The 11,400-nt window shown below is 48.2% G+C and overlaps 1 protein-coding gene across 6 annotated transcripts in view; it reads left to right on the top strand.

Moving 5' to 3' along the window:
- The first annotated feature begins 898 nt into the window (after window positions 1-898).
- Window positions 899-11,400, top strand: part of AHCYL2 (adenosylhomocysteinase like 2) — a 50,206-nt gene continuing 39,704 nt past the window's right edge. The window contains exons 1-2 of one of the 6 annotated variants that reach the window (XM_045288697.1): window positions 899-970; window positions 10,393-10,501. In XM_045288697.1, coding sequence (XP_045144632.1) covers window positions 914-970; window positions 10,393-10,501 — 166 coding nt within the window. In that variant the 5' untranslated portion in view covers window positions 899-913. Of the gene's footprint in view, window positions 971-7,117; window positions 7,367-7,394; window positions 7,452-10,389; window positions 10,502-11,400 lie in introns of those variants that run through there. The other 5 variants (XM_045288696.1, XM_004707810.3, XM_045288695.1 and 2 more) reach the window with 5 other exon arrangements.

Here is an 11,400-nt window from a genome sequence, read left to right as displayed (position 1 = left end):
CTTATTTCCAAACTCCTCAGAGGGCAAAGAGGGAAGTTGTTGTTGTGGGGAACCCAGACCTGTAGGTAAGAAGTGGACTGGGTGGGGACTTTGAGGCTGCAGTGGTCTTGAGTCAAAGCCCCTCCCCCTCCCCTGTGTACCCTGGTGGCTCTGAGCAGCAGCCTGGGGAAACAGGAGCTTTATAGCCTGCACCCTTGATGTGGGCAGTGAGGCCCCTCTGGCCTTCATGCAGGAGCCAGCAGAGGGAGCTGCGTCCAGAGCACTTTTCAGAGCTTTCAGTAAGTCCTGGCTTCACAAAGGCCTTCCCTGGCTCCATCCAAACCCCCTGCAATACGAATTTAGCCTGAGATTTGCCCGAGTTTGGTGCCAGACCCCACCTCGGCATAGCGCTTTCCATCGGACAGCTCCCGGAACTCATGATTTCAGGGGAACACCTGTGGCCTGACCCAAACCCAGAAGCCCTTGAGAAAAGGGAGTGCCTCCTTGGCTGCGGCCTCTATTGATCTTGGTATCAGCACATGCAGTGACGTGTCCTGAGGGGCGGGAGAAAATTAAGGAGTGCCTTACTCGGGGAAAGGAAGAACGAAGCCCTTGGTTCCTACTGTATTCTGCACACAGTTCTCAGTGGGAAGGTGAGGTCCCGTGTTTGGGGAGCCTGAGACTTAGAGCCTGGGTGGAGATGCTCACTGATCAGCTCGGAACCAACAGCAGAGGGCTTTGACGCTGGCGAGGAAGGGGGCTTGTCAGGCAGTTGACTACTGGAGACCTGTGAGAGGGCACACAGTTTCTCTGAGTCGCTGAGAACTTTTGGAAGCCCTGGGCTTGGGTCTGTTGTGGGGCACCCTGCTAACCCTGGCTTTTCCAAACGCACTTTCCGTTTTGCTTCAGGACCTAGATTCCCCCTGCCTGCACTATGGAGAAGTGGGACGGGAGTGAGGGCACGTCAGCCTTTCACATGCCTGAGTGGATGGTGAGTTCCCCGGTCACTTTGCTTTTCCTCCTGCTTCCCGATCATGAGAGGCCACCACTGCCGAAAGGTGACAGTCATCACCAAGAACAAGTCCCTCTCAGGGCCGGTGCTTGGGAAACAGTGGTGACTGGAATTTCCGACTGATGCGACCCACTGGGTCACCTCACCCTATTTGGTAGCTCGGAGTGATGCTGGGAAGGTAGGAGAGCTAGGAGAGCGGAGGCTGCCCTTTTGTCTCTGATGGGCCGGGCGGGGCCTGCCTGCTGCTGCCAGGGTGCTGAGGGGACTGTGTTTATTGTCCAGTCTCCTGTCACCACTTGGCATTTCTCTTTTCAAGCTGTTACTTTCTCCTGGGTAAAGAAAAAACCATGTGACCAAAGACACCCAGCACTTGTGGGAAGGGCGTTCCGTCATGTCTCTCTCCTACATGCCTGGGTCCCCGCACCCCAGTCACAACGTTTCCCCCAACTTCTTCCTAGGTGTGTTCTAGAAGGCAGGCACTTGCAGCTCTCAGCACAGCTCGTCCAAGTACGGTATTTACCTAACATGTTGAATATAGTGATAACGAGGATTTGTTTGTTAATAAGTGCTAGTACATAAAACCTAGCATTTTAGATACAACTTCAAATTTGGATCTAAAAACACCATCGTTCAGTTGTTCCTACCTGTCTGGTTTCTTCTAGATTAGTCTGACTGCTTACAATTCTCACACAGACTGATGCTTCATATGTAAACAGAGTGCTGTGTATTTCCCCATGGGGATCTGGTTAGGGCCCTCTACAACTTGTTCCAGGTCGTTGTTTTTATCACTTACAGAATTATGTACGTCAATGAACTGTTGATAATTGAAAATTAAGCACTAGCAGACCCAAGAAGATTGAGAACAAAAGCTCAATATAAGAGCCTGTGGTTAAACCCTGTTTTTATGACTGTTGTTTATTATTGCTGTTGCTGTTCTTCATGCTCTTTCAGAACCTTGTGCTCACTTCTAAAATATTTGATGAAAAGAGACCTTATAACGTAGGGCGCGTTACATCTAAAGAAAAATATGATGGTTGGGTTTTTCAGTTTGTGTTTTGGCTCTGTAGCCATTTTCTAATAACAAGAAGGAATTCCGACCTCCTTGGGGGCCACATTGGGAACATTACAGAAAAATTGGACTCTGCATTAGGAGAGGATCCTGGGACTCGTGACAGTAACTCTCATGGCCATCAGTAATAGTGTCTCTGCCTTACCACAAGGTCAGCGGTTCCAGCCTATTAATCGTTCTGTGGGAGAAAGGAGGCTGTTCTCTCCTGCTAACATTTAAAGCTTTGGAAACCCACAGGGGCAGTGCTGTTGTCCTGTAGGGTCACTGAGTCGGAATCGACTGGATGGAATCGTTCCCTGCTAAATACACCTTCCCTGTGCAAGAGAGGCTCCTTGGGAAACTGCCCAAAGGAGGGGAGTTAGTATGCCTGCCGCTTGTGAGATGGGGCTGTGGAAGCTCTTAGAGAACATTCGTTAATAAGACAAAGCTTGGCTATCTATGTAACACACACAGCACCTCTCCCCTTTAGCTACTTCTTGACCCTTCCCTTTTGCAAAAATAACTTCAACCAGCACTTTCTTTTCATGACAACGAGAAAGGGTAGGGAGTAATGCATCTGCAGTAATGCCTTTGCATCGTCTGCTACCTTTTCCTTGCCAAACATTAACCTTCAGAGGCTTCCTTTCAGGTATTCAATCATTAACTCATGTCTTGGTCTGGAAGTGCTTCATCAGGCTGCCATTGATAATCCACTTAGCCAGCAAAGTTAGCAACTCTCAAATAGATTACCTATAGATTTCCAAGTCTTACCTGTGATATGCGCAAGTGCCTTTGAAAACCCAGGAGACCAGTTTAAATGGAGAGAAAATGTTCTGAGAAACGATGTACAAATGCGCTTTACACAATTGATGTGTGTATGGATTGGGATAACAGTTGTATGAGCCCCTAATAAAATGTTAAAAAAGAAAAAAAAGAAAAAAAAAGAAAACCCAGGAGACCAGGCCCACACACAGTTCAGCGAGAGAGCTGTCCCAACCCTGCTGGAGCTGGTGTTCCAGTTTACACACGAGTCTCATGAAACCTCCCAACAGAAACCATCCCCATCTCCGAAGGAAGCAGAAGCCTCATCAGGGAGGAAGTGGCAGCAGAGAAGGCGAATTGTTAGTAATTGGGACCTGCCTGCCTTCCTCCCTGAGAACAGGAGCAGAGCAGAGCCGCAGCTGACAGTACTCACTGTGCTGGCGGCCCTCCCTCAGGGACAAGCCAGGGTGCGGTCTGAAGAGCCCCAGGCTCAAAGGCGGGTGGACAAGGCAGCATTCTGCATTCACACACCATCAAGTCACTGAGAAGCCTCTGCTTGGGGGTGGGGGTGGGGATCTCTGCTCCCTCAGTGGTCTCCCTGGGAAGCGTTGTTATGGTCGTAGCTTTGTGCAGGCAAGTTTCAGGGACACATCCTTTTAAGAACTGCCCTTGTAAATGTGTTTACTCCCCCTGAAATCCTTCCTCTCTTCTGCTAAGGAGATGCCTGTTCTCCTGTGCATGGAGATCAGCAGTAACCCTTTCTGAAGTTTCTTCATTTAAATATTTCCTCCTCCCACCCCGGCTCTCCAGAGCACAGTACTTTTCCATAGGAAATCTGGCCAGCTGACGACCTGGCTTGCTTTTGGAGAGAAGAAATCTCACTTGTAGGTGAAGCCTTTGCCCGGCAGCTTGTCCACCTGCCAGAGTGAATTTCTGGAACTGTATCCACCTGCAAGTGATGGTGGTAGAGGGGTGGCTGCTAACTCAAATCAGGATTGACACTGCAAGCAGAGACCCTTTTGAGGAGCTGGTGACAACTGTGGGCCCTTTCTCCAGGAAAAAACATGCATCAGCAACATTCACAGAGTTTTTAGCGGGTTCTGGGTATCGCTTCTCGGCCTTTGGGCTAAGTTCGTGTCGAGGGTTCTGGGTGTCCAGAAAGAGTCCTTGTGGCATTGTGGGTCAGGCCTTGGGCTGCTAAGAACAAGGCCAGCAATTAAAAACTACTAGCTGCTGTGTAGAAAGCTGAGGCTTTCTGCTTCTGCAAAGATTTATTGTCTCGGAAACGGAGAGAGCAGTTCTACTCTGTCCTAGAGAGAATGGACTTCAAGACAGCCACGGACTGTAGGGTAAGATATTTTTACCTAAAAGAATAAAATAATTTGTGATTGCCCTTTCACAGACATTATTTTATTGTCTCTCAGAACATTCTTGAGGCAAAGTAGGTATCATTGCTTCCACTTTGCATGTGGGAACCAGACTCGAGTAAACCATACTCACTGTCTAGTAGGCTCTGACTCACAGTGACCCCGTAGGACAGTAGAACTGCCCCTGTGAGTTTCTGAGGCTGCCACTCTTCAGGGGAGTAGAGAACCTCATCTTTCTCCTGAGGAGTGGCTGGTGGTTTCGAACTGCTGACTTGAAGTTAGCAACCCAATGCATAGCCCACTATGTCACAAAGCTCCTGTCATTGTCACGACAGAGAGGATAAAATAGTGGCAAAGGAGAGTAAGCCCAGAAGTATCAGCCTCACCTGGCAATTTGTTCTAAATACAAAACCTTGGTTTCCACCCCAGAGCTAAAAACACCACCAAGAACCAGAAAGTTGCTGTGGAATAGAGTCCAATTCGGGCTGCTCCCAAATGTGTCTGAGTAGAACACAGCTCCTCCATAGGGTTTGGTGATTGATTTCTCAGAAATGGATCCTCATGTCTGCCCTCTAAGGTGTCCTTGGGAGGACTGACCCCCCCCCCCCCCCCCCCCCCCCCCACACACACACACAGACACACCTGGTTGTGAATTGGGTGAAGGTTTTCAGAGCAGATCCCTTCCCCACTCGGCAGTTCATGCTCACTGCCTTCCATGATTGCACCCCCCACAATGTAACAGCATTCATTCCTTTGTTTCCTGTTGCCAAGCCTCCTCCTCTCCCAACCCTGCTGAACCTTGTCCTTTGGAGATGCTGCCCTTTTTTTCTCCAAAGGTTAATTATTCTAAGGTATGCATATCTCCCAGGTATTAAGCTACCCCTTAAAGACCTGTTCATTGTTAGGCTGAAAAGAGAGCCGTGGGGTGGTGTGTGGGTGTGCGTGTGTGCATGCGGGCGTGTGTGCCAGACCTGAAGAGCCAAGTCTCAGGGTTCTACTTTCCACCTCTTGTTTAGTAGCCAGGTGCGCTCACTGTGTGGACCTCCCAGGCAGTCACCCTACACTCGCGAAGCGGAAGCACCAGGGTCCTAAGGGGCTCGGAAATACGTGTTTTCATAAGCCACCCCGGTAACTTCGATGTGTGTTGACAGTGTGAGAACGCCAGGGTTACAGTTGTGAAGAGGCCAGGTTTCCCTTGTCAGTAATGGTATCCTGAAGTGTCTTCTGGTCGAATTTGAGCAGCCTCAGGCTCAGAGGGAGTCACTTGAGCCAACTTAGAGTGTAGAAAAGATACCAACTAGTTCGTCTCCGGTGTTTGTCATACAAGTAAACGACTGAGTGATAGTGGACCTGAAAATGTGAGTTCAATGTTGGAGGTTGCCAAGGGAAAGGTGTTAGATGTTTAATTCTTGGGCCCCAGGACCATCTGGGATGGTGTTATTTCTGAGACCCAATCTGGTAAGAAAATAGCATAAATTAAGAGAAATGAGGTGAAGCTAGTATACCTAGGACTAGGGCCAACGGAGCTCTTTGGTCTTCTGATGAATGCCGCAGGGTGTGGGCCAGCAGGGAGAGTTTCACTCCTGACCCAAAGGCAGGCTCCAATTCCAGCGCCATCACTTGCCTGCTGGGAGACCCGAAGGTGAATCCCCTCTCCTCCCTGAGCTCCAATTTCCTCAGATGTCAAACGGGGATAGTAAGGCCTGAGGTTTTAAGATTCTTGTGCAGATTAAAAGAGCCAATTATACATAGGACTGGCAGCCTATATGCACTTAGTAAAGACCAGGGGACTTTAAAAAGTTCATGGAAAATAGAATGGAAAGATAATGGAATTTTCCCACAAACTCTAGCAAGCCATTCCTGTTAGCTCTCCTCCCCTCAAGGAGTCCTCGGGCGGGCGGTGCAACCTCATTAAGCCCTTTAGCTAGCTGGAAGCTCAAGTCCACCCCGAGGTGGTTCCAGAGAAAGGCCTGGTGATCTAGCACCCCACCCCCACCCCCCAAGCAAAACCCCTGTGGAGCACAGTTCTGCTCGGACCCCCATGGGGTTGCTGTGGGCCAGCCTGACAACTTAGTTTTGTTCTCCCCCAGATGGCAATAAGTACATCGTATTGCCTTTTTATTCTCCTGAAATAAAAGATTATCCTGAGGGGGGCGGGCAAAAATCAGCTCCATTTTAATCTTCTGTCTTGTGCTCAACCAGCAGTCACTGTTAAAGAATCCAAATCATATTCCCGTCCTTGTTGACTATAACATAGTTTAGCTGGTCTCTTTCCAAAACATCAGTGAGAAGCCCGATTCCTGGCCCTTTGCTTTGCTTCTTTCTGTGGCACAGTCACCAGGAGGAGGAGGCACGGAGGTGCGGCACTCCCCTGGCAGCCACACCTTTCCCTAGCTGCACACTCTTTGGGAAGAAAAACCCCCAGTGTCCCCCAGCAATCGTGAGCCACACCGTGGAGACCACTGGGTCAAAACACGTGTGTGAAGGACCCACAGGAAGGCGTGGGGCAGAGGGCTGAGGACGTGTCCCCAGGACGGGCATCCCAAGGACACGGAGCCTCTCAGAGCACTTGGCACCATTAGTGCCTTTTCTTACCGTGTGAATCAGTTCCCACATTGTTTTAGGGGCTCGGTGGTTAATGTTTTTCTAATGAGACTAGGTTAACAGAAATCATCTGACAGGGAAAAGGAGGAGGTAAGGTTAAAACGGAACCTAATTAGCAAGTTAATTATAGCAGGGGAAAGTGCACCAGTTATATAAATAAGCTATTGTTATGCTCATGCAAGTTGGGCCTTGTCTAGGGACTTGTTAAGGTTTAGAGGTCAGAGGATCCGTGTAATTGGGTGTTTAGGGGAAAAAGGGTGGGGGGGCTGTGTAAGAACACAGCCACCCGACTTCAGAATGGCTGATGAACCACTAACGGAAGTGCCTTATTAAAGTGGAGCTCTGTGGCTGGCAGTCAGTCTTGTTGGAGCTGCTTCAGGGATTCCTGGGAAAAGGGTAGCCTCCCCACCAAAAAAACCCCAAACAACCAAACTAGTTGGAACCAGAGCCAACTGAATTGCTGATGAGGAAGGTTTAAAGGCCTAGCCACCAGGGTCCCTGGACCACAGAGGTGGCGGTAAGACTGGCAATGTCACTATGCGGAGCAGCAAGAAGAAGTACATTGTCAGTGGCAGCGCTGGGGTGAAAGCCCAGGTGAGGCTCCGCTCCCCTTTGCCAGGCTTGCTGCTGTGAACCCAGCTGCTTGTACTCCCTCCCTGCCTCCTGCCTCTGGCACCAGGTCAGCCCTCGCCCTCTCCCCCTCCCTTGCCTTAATGCTGGTTGGAATTCGGCGGGTCTCTGAGGAAACCAGTTACTCTGAAGGCTCTGGTGGGTTACAGACAAGGCAGGAAAGTTTGGGGTAGACCGCCAAGGCTCCACAGTGGCGGGGGGTGGGAGGTGGGGGGTGGGGACGGGCAGAGAGCACTCCTGGGTGAAGAGGCAGACTGTTGAGTCAGGAACATCACCGCTCATAAGGATGATGGATGGAAGAGAGACGCCAGGGAAGGACCTGCTTCCCCATAGATCCCAGTTACTAGTATAAGAGAAACATTTCTTGCGAAAACTGTCTACCTTCATATATTTATGTGGCGAAAGCAGTCTCTAATATCTTTTTGTCTTAAGGAGTCCAGTGTCTAACCAGTAAACAAGCTCTTAAGGCCGTGAGTAGGGAAAGCCTCTGTAGCCCAATGTTCTCCAGTGCTGAAGGACAGCCCTGACTGTGGTGGGCGGGAGGACAGTCCGTCAATGGACACACTCTATAGTGAGGAGAACTCGGTGTAGGGGAACTCTTTAAGATAAATGATCCATCCAGGTACTACATGGTATCGCTTTATTTGAGTAAGTCGGTATGTACCCACTCAGGGAACCTGCAACGCTGGAGAACTAGCCTGACTGGCCCCCTCTAGTGGTGTGTGGTGGTGCTGGTGGTGGTGTTACATGAGGAGGCTTCCCAAAAGTCACAAATAAATGGAATGAAAAGCCCAGACTCTGGGTCACTGCCAACAGGTCGATGCCAACTCATAGTGAATAAAGAGACAGTGGGTTTCCCCACGAACTGTGTGAAACCCCCTTGTTTCTCTAAGGCAGGGTTAGTGGGCGCTGTTTAGTGACTCCATGTGAGTCTCTGGGAGTCAGTCACGACTCCTTTTCTCAAAAGAGCAGACAGACAGGGACATCTCGAACAAGGGTGGTGCAGACAGGGACATCTCGAACAAGGGTGGTGCGCTAGTATCCGGTGAGGAAGCCTCACCACTGTCCCCTCATCTTCTCGTCCTTTTCCTTCCCAACTTTTTGTTGCTCTTAAAATTATTCTAACAGTAGACTTGTCTTAATGCTTACTATAGTTATTAAAATTCACCAGGTCCAGGAAGTGGAGACAGCTAGAATAGAATGATTGAATGCTACGTGCCAGGCATCTGTGTCTGAGGATACAGGGTCGGGACACCCAGCCCCTGCCGCTGTGTTCAGTGTGGCGAGTGTTCGGCTGCTTCTATGAGTGCATAGAAAGAGCACTTCATCCCTTTGGAATAAGGTGCACGTTACCGAAAGGATCCGTTTTGGCATTTTTTCATTTTGCCAAGAGCTGCTAATACTGGAAGTCAGAAAGAACTAATCCAATGACGTTTCCTGTTGGCGTCATTTGTTCTTATGGCCGGAATGAACAAATCCAGTGTGGCCTGGGTTGTGACTTGTCTTCATCCGTGCCCTACTGCAATGACGTGATGGCTACCGCCCCCTGCAGGAAATGTAACCATCACCACCTGCTTTCATTCCGGTCAGCTCTACCCGTATTCTGCATCAAGGACCCACCTTTTTCCATCAGCTGTCAGATCTATGGTCCTTATCAGTGCACCCACCTCTGTGCCAGAAGAATCTCAGCAAACATTCAGGTAGGGAAAAAGAATAGTCATTAAATAACAGAGATGAGCTTCGATTTATAATATATTAAAAAGTATCAATATCCTCCAACCGTGGAAGAGAAACTATAAGAAAGTTACAGTTGTCTGAAGCAGCACCTCAGAGTTTGGGTCATTTGTCTACCCTTCCATGACATACGATGCTTAGACAAATGATCAAGCTAGGACTTCGAGGTACTTTATGATTCCAAATGTTAAGAAAAATAAATCTCACTGGTGAAGCAGCCAGCTGATAACTGAAAGGTTGGCAGGTCAAACCCACCAGGTGCTCCTTGAGAGAAAGCTGTAGCCGTCTGCTTCTGTAAAGATGCCAGCCCTGGACACCCTCTGGGCAGTTCCCCTCTCTCCTGTAGGGTCACTCTGAATCAACTAGACAGCAAGTAAGATGCACCTGAAAGCTAATTTTTCTCACTCGTTTTTTTAAACTACTGGACTGCTTGCAAGACCTGGTAGGGGTCGGGAGTGGAGTGGATTTACTGAATTTCTACCTGACTCCGTGTGCATCCTTGTGAAATTAGTAGTTATCTTCATGCATATGTGAGAAAATGAGACTCACGGTACCAGCACCACTTAGCTAATAAGTGGCTTAGCAGGATTTGAATGTATTTCCAGAAAGTTCTATCTGAATGCAAAACCTATTTTGTTGTTATTGTTTATACCACATTTCCAGCATCAGAATCTTGAAAACTGGGCAGGGTGTGGGGGCAGTTATTTTACCTCCGTTTTCTCATGTAAATATGGTGCTGTTAGGTGTTGATTAATAGGTCCCAATTCATAGTGATCCTATGCAAAAGAGAAGGAAAGAAACCCTGACTGTGCCATCTCACAATTGTTCGTGTGTTTGAGCCCCTTGTTGCAGATAATGCAACACTGTGTCAATCCACCGTTCCAGGGCCTTCATTTCACTTCACTTCACTTCCCACTTTATTTCAGTGAAGAGATTTATGTCTCATAATTGAATGTGACTCAACTTTCTAACCAAGTTATCTCCTTCTGTCTTTTTTGTTAGGGGTAGAGGGGACACAATGTTATTCTCAAAAGTATGTCAGAGAAAATCCAAGATTTAAATGTGATAGAAGCATAGTGGGTAAAGTATGAGAATTCATTCCTCTCTTCAAAGAGTCGTTCTGAACATTCCAAATCCGGGTTGATGTAATCAGGTCAGCTGAGAGAGAAGATAGGAGCCGATAATGTAAGCCTTGCATGGCTGTCCCAATGTGGAGATTCTTGTCCTGTTTATAACTGGGATTCTTTTCTTAGCAGATCCAATTTGCTGACCAGAAGCAAGAATTCAACAAACGTCCCACCAAAATTGGACGCCGCTCCCTGTCTCGCTCCATTTCTCAATCATCAACTGACAGCTACAGCTCAGGTAAGTGCTGAGGCAGTGGGCCCTCCCTTGTACCCCAAGGCTAATTACACATGATCAAGCCTGTGCTTTGGAATAAACATTTTGACTCCAAGTCAAAATTGAAGACCATAATTTTGGATAGAATCCCTGGGTTCCTCTTGGGAATTTAGAGTGGAGCTTAATGGAAGGAGGCTTCTTCTTCCAATAGAGGCATAAAGGAGATTATTAAAGAGCCTGAGGTCTTTGATTTACTCAGAAGGGTAGGAACATTTACACTGAGCAGCGTGTATGATTTTTGTCATCTTTTGAACATAAGTGAGAGGTTCACCACGACTGTATCCAGTACTTCCCAATTGAAGAGAAATTTTTGATTGCCCCAAGCTACAATAAAGACATTCTAGCAAGTTCGAACAAGTGAGCCCTTTGCCTTGTCTCCTGAGCTGTGATGTTGGAGCGCGTGTTCCTCCTTTCCTTCCTGTGTGGTGGCCCTAACTCAGTGCCGGGTAGTGCAGTGCCAGATGGCCTGTTCCAGTACAGGGCCCTTGAAGTCCCTGACCATTTTTGCAGCAGTCGCCAGGATGTGTCTGATCCAATAGGCAGGGGTTTTTACTTTGTTTTTCTGTCCGAATATGGTAGGAACCCAAGTGTTTACCCTAGTTACCTCTTCGCATTACTAATAATATTCCTTAGAAAATTTTGGTCCCCATCTGAAATCTTAACCTGTTCTTTTTTTTTTTTTAAACTTCTTTTTTGGGGGCTCATACAACTCTTATCACAATCCATACATACATCAATTGTGTAAAGCATATTTTTACATTCTTTGCCCTCATTATTCTCAAAACATTTGCTCTCCACTTAACCCCCTGGAATCAGCTCCTCATTTTCCCCCCTCCTTCCCCACACCCCATTCCCTCATGAAC

The sequence above is a fragment of the Echinops telfairi genome, unplaced genomic scaffold (genome assembly GCF_000313985.2).
Source record: "Echinops telfairi isolate 266 unplaced genomic scaffold, ASM31398v2 ScPeMD7_23;HRSCAF=83, whole genome shotgun sequence".
Lineage (NCBI taxonomy): Eukaryota > Metazoa > Chordata > Mammalia > Afrosoricida > Tenrecidae > Echinops > Echinops telfairi.
The sequence above is the reverse complement of the archived record's forward strand: the minus strand, read 5'-3'. Positions and strand labels throughout refer to the sequence as shown.